At 46.0% G+C, this 17,491-nt stretch overlaps 1 protein-coding gene across 1 annotated transcript in view; it reads left to right on the forward strand.

The window, feature by feature from the left end:
• afg2a (AFG2 AAA ATPase homolog A) overlaps positions 1-17,491 on the forward strand; it is a 101,525-nt gene that overhangs the window by 5,446 nt on the left and 78,588 nt on the right. The window contains exons 9-11 of the mRNA XM_070962538.1: positions 440-541; positions 841-994; positions 13,333-13,487. Of these exons, the coding sequence (XP_070818639.1) occupies positions 440-541; positions 841-994; positions 13,333-13,487 (411 nt within the window). The remainder of the gene's footprint in view (positions 1-439; positions 542-840; positions 995-13,332; positions 13,488-17,491) is intronic.

Raw genomic sequence — 17,491 nt, forward strand, 5'->3', positions numbered from 1 at the left:
ACAATTTGCATGTAATTCCTAGTTTATATCTCAGCCAGCGCAGCAGATTTGACAGCGGTAGCTTGCTTTGCACCAGCCCGTATCCACCATCTGTTATTTTTACACCTTCATTTTCATAGATCTGGAAAGCAGCCCCACAGCTACCGCAGCTGTGTGAGCGTACAAACACAGCTCGACCTCAGTCGTTTTCACTGAAAAGTGAGCCACACCGGAACAGTGACTGTGTGGCCCGGAGGAGGCAGCGCTCAAATGTTGTATTGTTCGTTACACACTGACCTTGTTTGAGGGAAAACTGCCTGATCTGCAAAAACTACAGGAAAAACACGTTTACACACGTCATTCAATGCGCTTTCAGTTCAGTCGCTGTGTCCATTTGAAGCAGCACGGTCACATAAAACCATGATTACGAGGGCAAAGCTGATCTCTGCTCTTCTTCCAGGAGGGTCACTCAGGTCAGCTGCTGGTCCTGGGGGCCACAAACCGGCCCCATGCCCTCGACCCCGCCCTGCGCCGTCCGGGACGCTTTGACAAGGAGCTGGAGGTGCGTGCAAACACACACCGCAGAGGAAGTGGAAGGGGAAAAGGCTGTCCTGTGTCAATGTGTTAGAAACCACCAGCAGCCCTCCTGTTTGCTTACTGTCTGTTTGGTTAATCTGATTAATTAAATAAGCTTAAAATATCAGTATTTGAGGGCAGGATGACAACGATCAGGCGGCTGGAAACGGCCGAAAGATACACAAGTCCGTTTGTGATTTGAGCTTCCTCGAGTTTCCTTCTAGTGTGATGTAGATGAGACTTTGTGCTCTACAATCTATTGTTCTGCTGATGTCATGACGGCAGGTGGGAGTTCCTGGTGCCGACGAGCGTGCAGATATCTTGCAGAAGCAGCTGAGTTTGGTACCGTGCAGCGCCACCGCGGAGGAGCTGACGCAGCTGGCCGACGCCGCTCACGGATACGTCGGCGCTGACCTCGCAGCTGTTTGCAAGGAAGCGGGCAAGTAAACACCGTCCTCCTGCCACGGAGAAAGTCCGAATGCTTGGCCTTTGTTTCCTAGTCATAAGGAAGCTGCTGGCAGGAGTTTGAGGTTTGGTACCACGTGCTCATGAGATGTACAAAATGTCCCAATAAGCCAAAAAAGGCAGGTTTCTTGGATTATTATATGAATAAGCATCGTTTTAAAGGGCCGTTAGTGATGCCTTTAATCAGGTGCTTTTGAATTGAACTTGAGTGGACTGCGACAAACACTGTTCCCAGAAACGCCGCGCTGGGTCATAAATCTACATCATAAACATGCCGCAGGAACCGAGAACATCCACAGCCACTCAGACCCGTCGTGCTGCTCCTTATTTTGATTTCCCCTTTGCACTTCCCGAAACCAACATCATTTGGGAAACCAAAACAACGTCGTGCACGGCAGCTGGCCTGAAAATGCTCGCCATCTTTTAGCAGTTTGGTTGGCCTCGCGGGCTCGGGCCGGCAAACAAATACGAAATGAGGAGCTTCAGGCACATTTGACCTTTTTGTGCAAACCACAATTCTAAGTGACTTATTTCTTCCTAAATTAGTTTTTAGCAGTTTTTTTTAGATGTTTGCTCCAAGAGTCTGACATCCCTGCTCAGAGGGTCAGCCATGCTTTGATATCTGCCAAAGAGGAAGTTGGGAGTTTCTGTGGTGTTCAGATCCCAGTGAGAGAAACCACTGAAACCACCTCTTGTTGTGAAACTCTTTTGCCCCCTCACCCCTGATGTCACAAGCCCATCCACCTCGCATCCTGACGACGAGCATCTTGGCTCATACGCAGCGTGTGTCTATCTGAATGCGCCTGATTGTGGGTGTGATCGTACGAGCACATGCACATTTGTTTTTCCTGTGTGCGACCCCGTGTGCCTCCTGGGTGGTCCCGGCGCCTGGGGTATGTGGCATATTGCATTTCCAGCTGAGGAGGGAGCTGAGGCTGCTGTGCGGAAGCGCTCCGGCGAAGAGCGTGATTTACTGTCCGCAGAGGACCAGACGTGACTGGCAGTGTTTTCTGAGAAACCTCCTCACGCCCCGGAGGGGGACAACAACCTCCCTAACCCTGTTTGACTCTGCTCGCTTCCACTAAAATCTCCCAAGACAAACAGGCCCTCGCAAGTAGGCCACGATAGCACAAACAGAGTCAGACTGCATTCAGTCTGTCTTTAATTCTGTCTGTTGGCTCATTCGATGCTGAAATAAAATACAAATACAAAGCAAACTGAAACAGATTACAAATGCAGTGCAGCTATGAAGGCTGCAGACTGTAAATGTGTCAAAGCTCTGGGTATCCCCATGTGATGCTTTTAGAGGCTCCCTTGGCTTTGTTCAAACGCTGGAATACACATAGAAGCAGCAAAACATTTAGCTATTAGCGCTCATTCGTACACCATACCTGACAAATATCTGTCACAGAACAAGATGGCGACACACGGTCAAGGAGTGGCTTTAAAGAAAGTGAGCATGCCGTGTTGCCACGGCGGCTAACAAAGCTTGCACTGTGAAAAGTGTAAATTGTACAGATGTGCAGCTGCTCGCCACCACCAACTCTGCTTTCTAATGCTAATCATTTAGCAACATAGCAGACAGTGGTAAGCGCAGCTGCCAGTGTTGGGAAAGTTCACTTTCTACATGAACTAGTTCAAAGTTCAGTTCACAAATTTTAAAATGAGCTAGTTCGGTTCATAATTCAAAATGTTGAACTAAGTTCACGTTCCAGAAATGAGCTAGTTCATAGTTCTTTTTTTTCCCTCTGTTGGTGCGAGCTATTATTTCTAAATTATTGCCACAGCCCAGATAGAACCACAAACAGCAATTATTTTATCAGTTTTAACACTGTACCAAAGGATTTTTCCCATCCCCACCGACCTTATCATAAAACTCGTTAAAATGATCACACGACACCTCCGTGCTGTCTTTTCTTTTGATGACTCATGCGGCAGTGCGACACTGCTGGCTGGTGTTGTCAGATTGGGTGTTTTTTCCGCTGCATATTAAGGCCTGTTTGTGGTGTGTTTTACCCGGGTTTTCGCCTGGAAGGCTCTATAGAAATCTGGCACCCTGTTGAACGAAGTGAAACTGCGAGAGCGTGCCGTTCACAGACACCAGAATGAACGAGTTCACAGTAACGTTCGTCAGGCAGTAATACAGTACGTTCAGTTCATGAACTATCGTTCAGTGAACGCGCTCAGGCACAACGCTGTTAGCTGCACTGCTGCAAAGTGACTCAAACTTCGACAGCACTGTTTGTTTGTTGCACACACCTGATGAACGATGTGTCAGCGTTCAGACGACGTGTTGTTTTGTCTGTTTTATCTCAGTAATGGGCAGGAAGTGGAAACAGTAGAATTGATATTCAACTTCACGTATTAGCATTTTTGGAAAAGACCAGCTTATTGCCTCTGTGTGTGTGTGTGTTTGTGTGTGTGAGTGTGTGTGTGGGTAAGGATTCACCCCCCCCACACACACACACATACACACAAGTTGATATGTGTTTTTTCCTTCTTTGCTTTCATTGAAAGGAACAAAAGCTGAAAAGGCACAAAAACACATCGCATAGGAACTGCAGTTGTTTCCTTCTGCTGCTCAGGTAACAATGAGCTGCTGGGGGAACACACGCTCCGACGCACCGCTTCCTGAAAAATAAAAATGGGGGGGACGATACTGCGACGGCTGCAACGCGCTTGGATCACGCACAAGATCCCCACCTTGCACAGCTGCAGAGAAGCATGCACACATAGGCACACACACAAGAAGCGCGCTGCGGTGGGGGTTTCACATCCTGCCTTTAGCACAATACCAACCTGCTTATAGATCAGAGAGTAAAGCTGTTTAAATCAATTCTTCATCTCTGGAGAACGTCAAGGGCCAAGTGGCTGTTTAATGCCCCTGTGCTCTTTTTTTTTCTTTCTGAGCATGTTTGTGTGCATAGAAATAGATGGAAATCTTGATGTCATCAGGGAAGTTTTTGTTTGTCCAGTCTGAACTGCACCGAGCCCCAGAAACAGCTTCTTGACGACAGATGTGTTATATAATCAGCGCTTGATTGCGGTTGATCACGGATCGGGCAGCTTTGCATGTAACGTCATGCAAGAGCACACTCATACCAGATCTATTAAGTCTGTAACGTCAAGGTCACCTCAGATCACTTTTAAGCCTCCACTGAGCGCACGAATTATGAGGAAAATGGGCGCTTTGCATCACATGCGCTGACCAAGGGGCTCCAGGTTGATCCCTTAATGAAAGGTAGGATTTTCAAACCTGCAGAGGAGAAACAGTAATTGGTCAGAGTATAAAGACGGCGCCATCTTTACATGTTTGTGCAAAACATTCATGTTTGTTAGCTGTAAAACTAATCCAGGTCAGAGGTCACCGTCCAATGTTTGAGTGTTTCTTCCTTAAACGACATACAGATGGGTGACAGATGAAAGGAAACCAACATGAAATGTCTGACCACGATACTGGTCCATCACAAACCTCCAGCTGCTCCTTGGCATTAGATAGTTTGACCCCCCAGCCCTCCTTGTGGCCCCTCATTAAAGACTGCATGTCTATGAGTTGTGAAAAGTTCAACCAAAGAGTGATTCTGACTTCTCACATTGTTTCATTTAGTTGTTTTTAGGAGCCTGAAAAGGTTTTATGACTCTCTAGGTTCACTCTGTGAGGCCTCATCGATCTAAGAGGTTTACGACTCTTTAAAGCCAAGCGATGCCTGCTTGGTTTGTGTACATCAGAGCTATTGCGAATACATTTGTGTATCAGAAATGTTTGGTCTTCTTAACTCTTTTGTAATCATGTTGCGACCCCATGGAAGTCCCCAACCCCCAGCTTGGGAGTCACTGCTCTAGATAACCTCAGAGTCATTTCTGAGGGTCTGACAATGTTTGAAGGTGTAAATACTGTGGAAAACAGTGTTTGAGTAATGGAAAAGTTAAGTACAAGCTGTATCTAAACTCTGTATTCAACGTGTCTAAATTCATTCCATCACTGCTTCACTGCTCATCACTGCAGGAGGAAAGGTCAAACCCACTGATGCTGAACTGTAGTAACCCTAAATGAGGACCTCTAGTGGGCAACTGTGATATTGCTCAGAGGGTAAACGGCCAAGCTCGGCTGCAAGCGGTGAATGAAACGTCAGCATGGAGGGCGGATAGACCGACCTCCATTCACACACGCTGATCCAGCGTGGAGAGGAAAAAGCCACTGCGGCCTGTTCAGCTGTGCTTCAGACAGCATCAGCGAGGAAGTGTTTTATCTTTCTAACCTTTGAATCATTGAGCCTGTGAGGATTTTACAAGTCATACTGTACACAATCATGTTTTATTGTTAGATTTTATAAGCCAACATCTGCATAAGAGATGAGCACAGACCAACACTTTAGCTTAACGCCCTCATCATCATTACACTGAATGTGTGGCCTTTGTATCTTTAGAGAAAGAGCAGATCTAGGACAGTAATACAGCTGTTTAAAAAGAGAGAGATGAAGATAAAATTAACTGCATTTAAAAGGAAAAGCAGTGAGCAGGAACACTGGAGCTGTGCGTTAGATTACCAAACCGGGGTTCCGAGGGTAAGTCTGAGCTCATTAAAGGGATAAGGGAGCCAAAAAATATTTCTGATATGCAAAATTCTAGTTTTGGATACTTTCAGGCCTCTGAAGATCCTACAAATATAACAAACTGTGAAGGAAAAATCACTCTTTAATGAAGCCAATCACAGCTCCACTCTGACGCCCTGAATAAATAAAGGCTTTGTACTGGACTTACAAGCCAAAAAGACTGAGATCTGTTGTGTTCGAATGTGCAGATTTCTTCTTATTTCTTTCTTAAGCATTTGAGCGTCGAAGAACCCGTGAATCTCTTGTGTACGCCGTGCAGTTTTTTTGGCAGCCACCAAAAAAAGTGTTGTATTTATATTTGTGCACGATCCCTGAAGAGATTTCCTCCGATAGAACCACACAGGCGCTCATTTCGTCTGATCTTACTTCCCCAAACGTTACGTTGACCCTGTTCCCAGCTAAGCGCAGATTATACAAAACAGCTTTTCATAATGAATCCCTCTAGGTGTTCTGTGTGGCATTGGAAGCCATCATGTGGTCTCGTGGAGCCTCGCAGACTCTGGGCGTCTCTCTGTCGTCCTGCTGGCGTTCAGCTGATCCCGGTGCGAGCGGATGACTCATTTCCACAGTCTAAACAGTGCAAATTGTGTGTGTGAGGGCGCACGTTTGCTGGAGTGTGTATGCGTGTGCGTGCTTGTTTGGTTTGTGCCACATCCGGACACACTGTTTACAAGCCTCTCTAAACAGGGGAAGCCCACTGGAACAAAAAGGGCCAGTAAAATTGATTATGCAGAATAATAAACACACAACTCTGCACCCTGTCATCTGAAACCTCCTCGGTTAGCCTCTGATTTGACGGCAAAGATCAGGCTCAATATTTAACATCCACTTCTCCGTCTTAGACTAAACGGCCTAAATGATTTACTCGGTAATTGTGCAAAGTGATTGGGCGAACACGCTTCAAGCCTCCAAACCTAAACACCTGCTGCGCCGCGCGGCGAGGAGGAAGAAAAACGGCGTCAAAAACGAGCTGAGTTTTGTGTGTTTGACATAAATTCTGCAGTCGAAGACGAAATGGGCCAAACACTGCTGAATGCTGGCGGGTGTTTACAGCGGCAGCCTTGCCTTATAAAGCTCTTTTCCCAACTCGTTTGTCCTTTTAAAGACACTTCAGGAATTTCAGGACAGGTCACATAAATATCAGTCGGATCAGCATGTGAAGTTTATTTGGGGGCTCTGTTTATAAAATCCGGAAATGGGCTGCTTGTACTCCTTAACCCCGGCACTTACCTTTACTCAGTGACAGCTGTGTGTGTGTGTGTTCTGATGCATGTGCTGTATGTGTGTGTGTGTGTGTGCCTGCACACATTTTCTGCATGTTTGCAGTGTGTGAGCCCGTGTATTTGTCTTTGTCATCTGTTTGTGTGTACGTGTGTGCGCTTTAAGAGCACATATTATTGCGGTGTTTCAGCTCCAGGAACAGATGTTGGTTATTGTAAATACAGGTGCAAAGAGCGTTCCGGAAGCCCGGCGAGTAATGAAAACGTTCCTGCGGTTTTGTAATGGTGTAATGCCCAAAGTATTTCACAATTCATCTGAGGACAGCGTCGCCGGAGAGCTGCGGCTTGAGCTCGTGGGTGTTCGACGCAGCGGCGCACAGTGCAGCAGAACGCCGCTCGCGGTCCTGATTCTTCCCTGTTGAAATGAGGAATGCACCGCTGACGTGCAGATGGACTTCTTTTGACACACCTTCCCAGACTCTGTGGGTGATGATTTGCTGTCTGACAATGGAGCTCTGTGAGGTTTTCCCTTTTGAAGTCTTCTGTTGGAACTTAACCTCCGAACACTTCCTACCTCTTTTTTTTTTTTCTTCCTCTCTGGAAGTTGAGGGCGAGTCTCAGACGTTGCATTGAGCTCGCTTGCAGTTACATGAATAAAACACCTATTAGGGTTTCCTCCATGATGCATCTGTACGGCGCACACAGCACAATGCAGTGTCCTGTTGTGTTTTCTGTGCACATGGACAGAGGAGCTGAATTCTAGACTGCATTTTTGAGGCTGTTTGAGAGTCTTTGAAATATCTGTTTTTTAACATAAACTCATAATCATGATCTCTGACATTTGTTGTTTTCAAGAATGGTGGAGAAACCGATGGAGACACTTTTTCTGAACTACTGAAAACGTATCTTTGGCATTTTTTTAATGCAACTTCTGGTAACTTATCTGCTGATGCTGGTGCCAAAAAGCTGATTCATGCCTAGCTGATTTATCGTCCAGGCTCTTCTGTGCTGTTGCTAGAAGGTTTGGACACGATTTCAACAGCCTTTTTCCAAGAGTGTAGGTTTTGTTTCAACATTGGAGGTGGGGGGGGGGCGGCATATATTCAACGAGGGGTCTGGAGGTCCTCTCCATGAAATGCTGAGCAGCAAACACTTCATTTCCTGCATTCTGGTCAATGTCCATGCAGCAGCTTGTGCCTTTTCTGCATCAGCTGACGGTGGAAATGTCTTTATTTTTCTAAAGGACCTCTTCCTCCTCTTCCCCTCTGGCTCCTTCATGGTTATCAACCGCGCTTCTTTCCGTCTGAAGGCAGATCGCAGTCATTGCATCTGAGGTGGCGTTCTGCCACCACCCACTTGACTGGAGCCATTGCTGCATCTGAAGCGAACAGTTCATCAAAATAAAAGTCCTCTTGTGCTTTTGCACAAACTCACAGGTTCTAAATATTGAGGAGGACGTTTCCGACCATCCAGAATATGCCTGTGCTCCTTTCAAACCCCAGTGTGAACAAAATACCGAAGCTCAAACGCAGCCATCCCCAGTCTGCAGGGTGTTGTGCTGCATTGCTGTTTTGATGAGTGCACATATATCTGCATGGGAAGGACAAGCGTATCGATAAGAGGTGATTCTGGTGTGCAGAGCTGTGACAGTTCTCTGTGGTGGACACACACAGAAGCTCCCAGTCGTTACCTTTATGATTCACCCTGTGCTGCTCAGCATTCAGGGCTTGTCTTGAAGGCTTTTGAGGTGTCATCACAAGTTGAAGTATCTCTGACTGTCATGTTTTGTATTCAGGGGTTTGATTCTTCAGTAACTCGGGCCAATTTGGTGGGAGGGTCAGCAGAGGTGACCCCTGAGGAGGAGGCCTTGATTTGTGGGAAGGTCTGTTTTGGTCCCACATAATTAAGACCATCCCTGTTGAAAAACCACAAATAACCGTTCTCCTCTCTTCTCCCTGGCCAGCTTCAGCTCTGAAATGAGCTCTTCCGTCTCTTCCATACCTAGTTTGGGCCCTGGTGTGATGTTTTGCAAATGTGCATTCTTGTACATTTAGGGGGCCCCTTTTTCTCTCAATTTCCGCTGGGTCTCTGGCGAATTCGAAGCATTCTGGAAAGGAGGAGTGCAAGAAAAGAAGAAGAAAATGAGTCCACATACGGTTCAGATTAAATTGTGTTGTGTTGCCTCTTTTTTTTTTTTTTTCCTCCTCCCTTCCCATCGGATGTTTTCATAACTAAACCAAATGTGTGCGTGGAGTCAGCCAAGAGCAGTCAGGAGAGAGAGAATCCCTAAAGCAGAATGTTAAAGTCACATCGTTGAATCGAGTTTCCGCTGCCCTCTGGGTGTCCAGGCTGGACTCGGAGCTCTGTGGCTTATGAACCCGATTTCCCCTCTGGTCGGGCCGTTTCTCTGTGAGGCTTTTCATTACTGCTGGCAAAGTGCTAGAGACAGATTCAGATGATTACTGCTGAAACATTTATTAACATTTGTCAGCTGCTTTTTTCAGCCCCAGGCTTTTATGCAGCCATGCTATTGATCAGCCCTTTAAACTGGCTGTCAGTCTGTGCTTGCTGCTATAAATTATCATCTTCTAACTTTATGTGCTGCATTGAGGACTGAAATCTAGAGACGCGACTTTTGCAGAAATGTGCTTTGAGAGTTTGCAAGAACTCCAAATTTGCAAGAAAAGCCAGAAAAGTGAAGTTCTTGCTCAGGGGTAAACCTTTTTCTTATGAAGTTGCATGTGTGTTTGAACAAACGTTGTAGATTTTTTACTTTTTTCTCTCTTAAAAACTGACTAAAGATGTTTTTTACTTGCAGCATTTAGGACTCCATGTGATACTGTGATACAATTTAACTTAGCTTCAAATAAAATGGTGTTTTTAGTAATTCACTATAAATCTTAATAATGGATTAACATACTGATGTGTCTAATGAGGAAATAAAAAGGTTTCTTCCCATGTGGGTCCACAAAGCGTCTGTTAGAACACGATCAGCCGTTTCTCTTCATCCGTCACTGAAGGAGGCTCAGGTCCTCCACCCTTCACAGGGCAGGCCGCTGATGGTTTGGGGTTAGTGCATATGGTGTTGTGGCTGGTGCTCCTCATCTCCCTCCTCGCCCCAGCTTCCTTCCACATCCTGTCCTGTCTTGCCTTGTCCCTTCCACTCGGACCAGATGTTTTTGTGCAGCCTAAGCAGCGCCGGTCTGAAGCATTAACGCAGATGAAGAGCTGAAGCAGCAGCCAGGTGGAATGATGGGATGTTTAGACCTCTGGGTATTGAGAGCAAGGAGGAGGAGGAGGAGGGTGGGTGGACAGGGGGATCGAGAGCGAATGAGCGAGAGAAAGACATCATACACCAGGGAGACGGGACTGGGGAACACATTGACCTCAGCTTGGCGTGCTAATGGAAGACAAACCTGCTTGCTTTAATTGTGTTTCTCCTCCTCCTCCTCCTCCTCCTCCTCCTCCTCCTCCTCCTCCTCTTCTGTCTGTCTGTCTGTCTGTCTGTCTGTCTGTCTGTCTGTCTGTCTGTCTGTCTGTCTGTCTGTCTGTCTGTCTGTCTGTCTGTCTGTCCCTCGCCCAGTCGCAAGGGTCCTGGAAAATATAAACAGGATGCAGTCATGTCTGATCGTAAATCCCCTCTCGTCTGCTCCCTGGCCTCCAGCCCTGGACCACGTCCGTTCCCCTCCAGCCCTCACCACCCCATCTCCTGCCCAGACCACCCCCCCCCCCCCCCCACTCCCCCTTTTAGCTCAGAAGATGAAGCCAAGTTTCTGTGTGTGCGCCTGTGTGATGTGTGCACATGTGCACCGGCAATGGTTGCGCGTCTAATATACTGTTACCCAAGTCTGGTGTTGGAAACGTGGTTGTGGGCTGGTTTTAGAACTAGTAATCATTGTCCACATTTAGCATGTAATTCACTCGGAGAGGACCTGTCCTCCCACCTGTAGGGGTTAAATCTGCACAGCTGGATGCAAGCTGATGCACACATGGGTTTTCTGCATTGTTGCAGCTCGACTTTTATGCCTTTCTCACACATTCTTCTCTGCCTATTTGGTAATGATTGCATGCGATATTGCAACCAGACCTACCTGCAGACGCTGTTTTTCTGTAATGTCAATTGGAGGAAATTACAAGCAGGAACGACTCCCTGTGCACTTGACTGATTCTCTCAGCAGTTGCAAATATTTGTGTACTGTTGCAGACTTCTATCAAGCTTTCGCCCTGATTCTGGAAACTCTTTTGGGGAATGCCGCAGACTCACCTCAGACATCAAATAACATCCTCTGGTGAGGACAATCTGCAGAAAAGGTCTTTAATCATTCTTCATTTCCCTCTCTGACAAAGATAGCAACTGGAGTGGTTGTTGAAACAAAGTGCTATAACAGGAAGGTCATTGATTTCAATCTTCTTATTGACTGTGATAGAGTGGAAGGAGAAGAGGAAGTCCCTGCAGCAATGCATTTTCTGGGCAGATCCGCAGTGACGGAGGGTGAATGGTAGCTGAATGAAAAGTTAGAGGAGCTGCTGGTTTTCTTTTAATGACATCCTCACAGTACCCAGCATAGAAACACTGAAAGCTACTGGATAATGTGGATCGTATAGGTTTGCATATGGCCATGGCCTCATTACTTCAGCTTGATTTCTGAGGAAATCTGCCATGATGTATAGCTGTTGATACAGTGATACCTACGCACTTAATGGGCTGTTCCCACCTACAGACTCAGAATCTGGGACAGAGTGTGCTCATCACTGTGAATGGGACCTGACATCGGAGCCTGGCACCGATTTGCAGAGGCACTCAGCAACCCTGCGGGGCAAAGTTGAGAAAAACTTTATGCAATTATCTTCTGATGCAAAGCGTGCAACAACCAGGCGAGAGCCAATCACGCTCGCTTTAGAGCCAGGTTGAACTCTTGGTTGTCTGGCAAAGAAGCTCAACCTGGCTCAACGTTTGCCAGACTGCAAGCCAGTGTCATCCAGAGTTCCCACCTTGTTCTATAGTACAAACTGCTGTGTGCTTTTCTGCCACCTTATAAGCCTTTAAACACACAGTTCTGTGAATCAGACAGGACTTCTGCATCACATTTCATGTCTCAGCAGTACATGAAACAACACTCCCCCTACCAACGCTGCGCTATAAATTTTATACTGCAGGGATGATTTTGGTCTTAGTGCCCAGCTAACCACAATTGCTATGCAGAAGAAACCAGTTAAGTAACTCAGAGCTGCAGCAAATGCAGAACGCCATGTAATTTTGAGCAGAATGCTGCGTCATAGCTGCTGAACCCAGGATCCAAAAACGACCGAATGTTTCTACAAAACATAATCTTTAGCTTAGCTCGCCATTAGCGGTGCACGCAACATAATTTTAAGCTTTGTAATTGCACGTTTTGCTGTTGACTTCTTCCCTTATATGTACAGAGGCTTGTACCTTTGACTTTTTTTTTTAATCAAAGAAACGCTTCTGACACAGCTGCTCACCTTTTGTTCAGACGACTCAACCAGGAGAGGTTTGTGTCCATCAAAGTCTTGGGAGCGCTCCAGCTGCCAGTCACCTCACGTTATCCACATAGAATGAGACTTTTACTTTTGGAAAGTTGGATGCACTTCACAGCTTCTTTAGCACGGTGCAGGAAGAGCATGCATGTTTAATAAACCCTCCCGTGAATAAATACAGCCCTTGTGTGACTTCTGCTTTAGCATTCTTCTGCTAAGTATGTGTTGTGTGTCTGTCCTCACTCATCACCTCCCCTTTTTGCAGCGCTGTCTGTTCCCAGATCTTTCTCCTTCACATCAATTTGCTACGACTTCTTTTACAAAGTGAAACAAAGGCTCATTCTTGATATCGGTGCATCAGTGTTTGTTTTGCTGTCGTCTTTTTGTTCAGATGCTGAAGTCTCTGGAACTGAGGGCATTCAAACCTTAAGCGCTTCAATTACACTTCCCTTCCCTTCGGCCTACTCTCCCCCAATAATGCAGGCCCAATTATTTTCGCGGTCAAAAGGGGAATTAGTGTTCATTTTGAGATTTGCATTCGCTAGGCGTGTATCATCGCAGCGTGTACAAGCCTGAATGTTTTGAGGAAAAAGTTGGACTGGGTGCGTGTGGTTTTGGAATGAAAACCCTCAAGCCACAACGGCACTAGCATTGCTGCTTATGGCAAACAAACACGTTTCACATCCCTTCTTATGCCTCGAATCGCACTCGAAATGATTCACCTTTTCTGTTTTGAGTGTCAACCAAAAGTTAATTTTTTATAAACTTTTAACCTTTTAAGATACAACTTTATTATCTTGGTTTTTGCAGTTTAGCTAAATTTTGTAATCTGTGCTCAAGCCTGTCTCGAGGCCGACGGTTGATTGATGTATTTTTTGTGTTTTGTACAACATGACTATTGAGAAAAGTCCAGAATAAACTTGTTTTTTCTCCTTCTGATCCAATGAGAGATATAAAATATATAAACCTTCTTTCCACAGGTTTGCATGCACTGAGGCGAGCACTGGGAGGCTCCAGCCAGCCATCAGACCAGCATCTGAAGGGGACAGTGACCGTCACTGTGCAGGACCTCCAGTGGGCCATGTCTGTTGTGAAGCCAAGCGCCATGAGGGAGGTCGCTATTGATGTCCCCAAGGTACAGTAACCTCTGTCGATCGCTGCTCCGTGTTTGCTTTTGGACTCAATAAGCAATACAAAAATGTCTCTTCCTCATCCTGATATTGATACTAATCAAACGTGGGGCTTCCTTGATGAATGAAGGTTTTTTGTTTACCTGGTCAGCAGTGTAGCACAGTGCAGACTGTGCCCCAAATGCGCTGCAGCAGGGACTTACTTTGCACCAGAAACTGCGATAAGACCTAAATTTAGTCCTCTGGTCAAGCACAGGAAAGGTTCCTTAGTCCCTCAAGTGGTTCCTGGTCCCCTGGAAAAGTTCATGTGGTGGGAACAGACTACAAGTGTGAATGGAAAGCTGTCTGCTGTTATTGTGGTCAGGGAATAAAAGCAAAGCCATAAAATTGGAGAAGTGATGCTTTCCAGGCCTAGAAAAATGACAGATATAGTTCCTAAATCTTGCCAAAATGTGTCCGTGTTTTGTGTTAAATTCGCCCAGAGGAGTTGAGGAAATGCAGATGGTCAAGTAAAGTTTATCAGCTCCTCTCCAGAGCAGACATCACAAAGTGCACCAAGGCAAAAGCAACACGTGAAGCGCAGACACAATAAGGCGAAAAATGTGGATAGATTTAACAAAAGCAAGCGTAAACAAGCCGAGCTTGACCTGCTTTTTAGGTGCACACAGATCTTAAGTTAAATTTTTAGGATCCACAACTGCAAAGTTTGAGCCTGGAGTGAACTACAATGCGAAGGGCAAGCGTAAAGGACTCGAGATCTGTGTTACGTAAGACCTTTTCAAGGACCTGGTCAGAGCCTTTGCGGCAGCTTTCTGGACCACATGGCACTGACAGAAATGTCTTTATAAGGAAAGCGGGGGGGGGCTTGATGATCATCTCCATCCCAGCTTGAGATGCCATGTCATGGGGGGGGCAGGAAATACCAGAAAACAATAATCATTAAGACACCCATGAATGCAGAGACCCTCCCTTCATAGTTTATGGCATCATCCTTAATGACGCCGTCTGTATTGGATCCTTTGCTTGACATCAACATTAGTCGTGTCTCAGAGACGTTCAACCTTGCAATGGCCCTGCGATGAAGTCGATTTAAAGCACAGAACAAATTTATAACCCAAACAGCGCCACTGCTTATTGCCACGAGTAAAACTAAAAGCCCATCAACAGCAGCCATGCCTCCCTTTTACCTCTAATGCACAGAAAATCCCTGAACTACTCTTCGGACCGCTGACCACTGAATCACCAGCACTTAAAAGATGGGGTCAGGCTGAGGAAGAGTGGAAAGGACCCCGTGGCCATTTTACTCTCCACTGCAATGAAGATGAATCACTTTGCTCTCAGTGGATGGAGGGAGAGGGAGGGGGAGGAGGGATGAGAGGACAGTGGTGAGACTCCAGGATGTTTTGGAGTATGCATGTGCAAGACATAACGGACAGGAAGAGGGCTAACATCATCCTCCACCGGTAATTGAAAGCAGATCGGGTCGCTGACGGTTCCTGCCAGCAGCCAAAAAAGAAAAAAAGAGAAAGAGAGGAGAAGGAGAAGGAGAAGGAGAAGAAGAAGAAGAAACGTCCTTTCCATCCCTCCACCCCCACCCGCCTCCCCTCTCCCCTCCGCAGCGCTCCGCACTGAGCTCACCCAGAGACGCTCGGTCCTTGCGGCCGGTTCCTGGAAGCAGGAGAGAGGAGTGAGTTTGGGTTTGGATTTTTTTTTTCTTTCTATCCCCCTAGCGCAGCTCAGCTGAAAGGCCAGCCGCAGAGCCCCGGACTTGATTATATCCACATGAGTGCAAACATTTGTTTCTAATCCATTTTATATAAGAAACTTCCAGTGGTGCCGGATGAACACACGCCTCGAGTTCCTCGGAAACCTTCTCAGATCTCGTATCTGGAGACTTTTTACAAATTATGCCTCTCGATTTATGTTATATTTATATGTAAATAAATTGAAAGTTCATTCTTAATCCTTTGTTTGTTTTGAGACAAGACACTCTTCCTCTTTTTGACATCTTTCTTGTTTACCCAGCATTGCTTTTTTTTTTTTTTTTTAAATAATCATCTCGCACTGTGCAGTCTGGCTTTAATATTTTCATTTGGCAGCTGTATAACTAGCCCACTTATTCCTCCTTTTAAACTTACTCCTTGTCTCCCTTGAGTTTTTTTGTCTGAGAAGTTCCCCGCACCCTCCTCTCAACCCCATCAAAGGGCCAGAGCCTGAGAGGCCCCTTGTAAAGTTCAGAAAACAACAGTAAAAAATAATAACTGGGTCTTGTACAAAAAGGAAGGGAGGGAAGAAGGGGGGGGGGACGCAGCACAGCAAGGTGTGAGTCAAAACATTGCCTTCTAATTCCACAGATGCTTCGTTCATGACAAAAAGCACCTTGCAATTAATGTTACTTTATATTGTTATTTCTTACAATGACTCCATTAAGTCTGCAGAGGCTTAACCAAAAAAATGCACCAGAAAGGGGGAAGATGAGACTTTACAGTGTTGTGTTGCACATCTGCTTCCTTGTTGCAAAGAGGCGAGTGATTTGTGTTCGGATGATTGGCAGGTCTGAGGCCTTTAAAGCCCCAAAACCACTAAATCCGGTTCAGACAGCAGCTTCGGATTGCAGGTCATTCCCCGCATGTGTTTGAATTTATGTTCTATACCCGATGAGTGGTGTTTGCTCGCAAGAGTTCGGCTATAAGAAATCGTTCACCACTCTGTCTACTTACCTCATAAACACGTGATATCAGTGACACGTGACAGCTTTTGTACAAGGCCCCATTTCTAAGTCTTCTCTATGAAAAGGTGCATAATATTCACTTTATTTCACTAAATTCACACTATATGTTAAAGTAATACAGATGCAAGTAGAGGCTTGTTGCTGCATGTGTGTAAACTCCAGATTCTGAGACCTCAGTGTTCCTCGCTGAGCAGTAAAACAGAGAAGCCACAGCACACACATCCTCATCGCTTTGTCCACGTTTGCTCAAGATTTGTTTTCTAGGCTTAACACAGCGTACAATATGCAGAACAACGTTAAATAGCTTGGGAAAGAGTGTCCTTGAACGCATCAGCCGCGTAGATTTGCATTCAGTGGTGAGTTTTTTCTGCACGTAGCAAAACAATCTCAGCTCACTGTCGTTCTGGAGCTTTCTGCAGTATCACACAGACTTCTTCAGTCTCTTGCAGATCGCTGTCCATTCACTGCTTTGTCCTTTAGGGACAGCCACAAACCTTCTTCTTCTTCTTCATCCTTCATCTGTCTGTTTTCTCCTGCTCACCTTTTTCCTCCGTTTCTCTTTCTATGAGCCTGTTTCACTGTTGCCTTTATCTCTCTGCACTTTTTATTTCATTTCATTTCATTCCTCTCTGGGCCTTCAAATGAGCGTTCTGGTTGGCTCGCCTGCTTCCGGCCTATCTCCTCATCTCTGTAACGCTCTCCCTCTCCCTCCCGTACCCTCCATCCGTCCTTTCCCCTCTCTCGCTCGGCGCTGTCCATAAATTGTTCGGTATTTACAGTATGTGGCCAGACGCCAGGTTTCCATTAGGTGCTTCGTTCCCCGGAGACGGCGCCGGTGGCCTGGGATGTGTTACCTCTGGATGGAGAGCAGGAGGAGGGTGAGGGGGAGATTGAGCACGAGGGAGGGAGAGAGAGAGAGGAAGAAGTGAGAAGGAGGGAGAGTGGTAAGCAGCTGGATTTAAAGGAGATGGCGTGATAGTGAGGGTCAAGTGAGAGAAGGAAGAAAGAGTGCAGGAGAGATAAGACAGATAAGAAACAGAGCAGAGGAAGGTGGACGAGCGCTGCATTTACTGTAACACTGACTGCTGCTTTTCTGCACATCAGTTTTAATTATTGATTAATAAAATCCCTGAAAATTATTAACCGTACCCAGAGCCCAAGACGACTTCAACAGATATCTTTTTACAATCCAAAACGAAAAATATTCAGTTTACAGTCTCATAAAATAGAGAAAAGAAGCAAATATTCATTCTGGATTGTTCTGGAAAATAAAAACTT

The sequence above is a fragment of the Chaetodon trifascialis genome, chromosome 5 (genome assembly GCF_039877785.1).
Source record: "Chaetodon trifascialis isolate fChaTrf1 chromosome 5, fChaTrf1.hap1, whole genome shotgun sequence".
NCBI classification, from domain to species: domain Eukaryota; kingdom Metazoa; phylum Chordata; class Actinopteri; order Chaetodontiformes; family Chaetodontidae; genus Chaetodon; species Chaetodon trifascialis.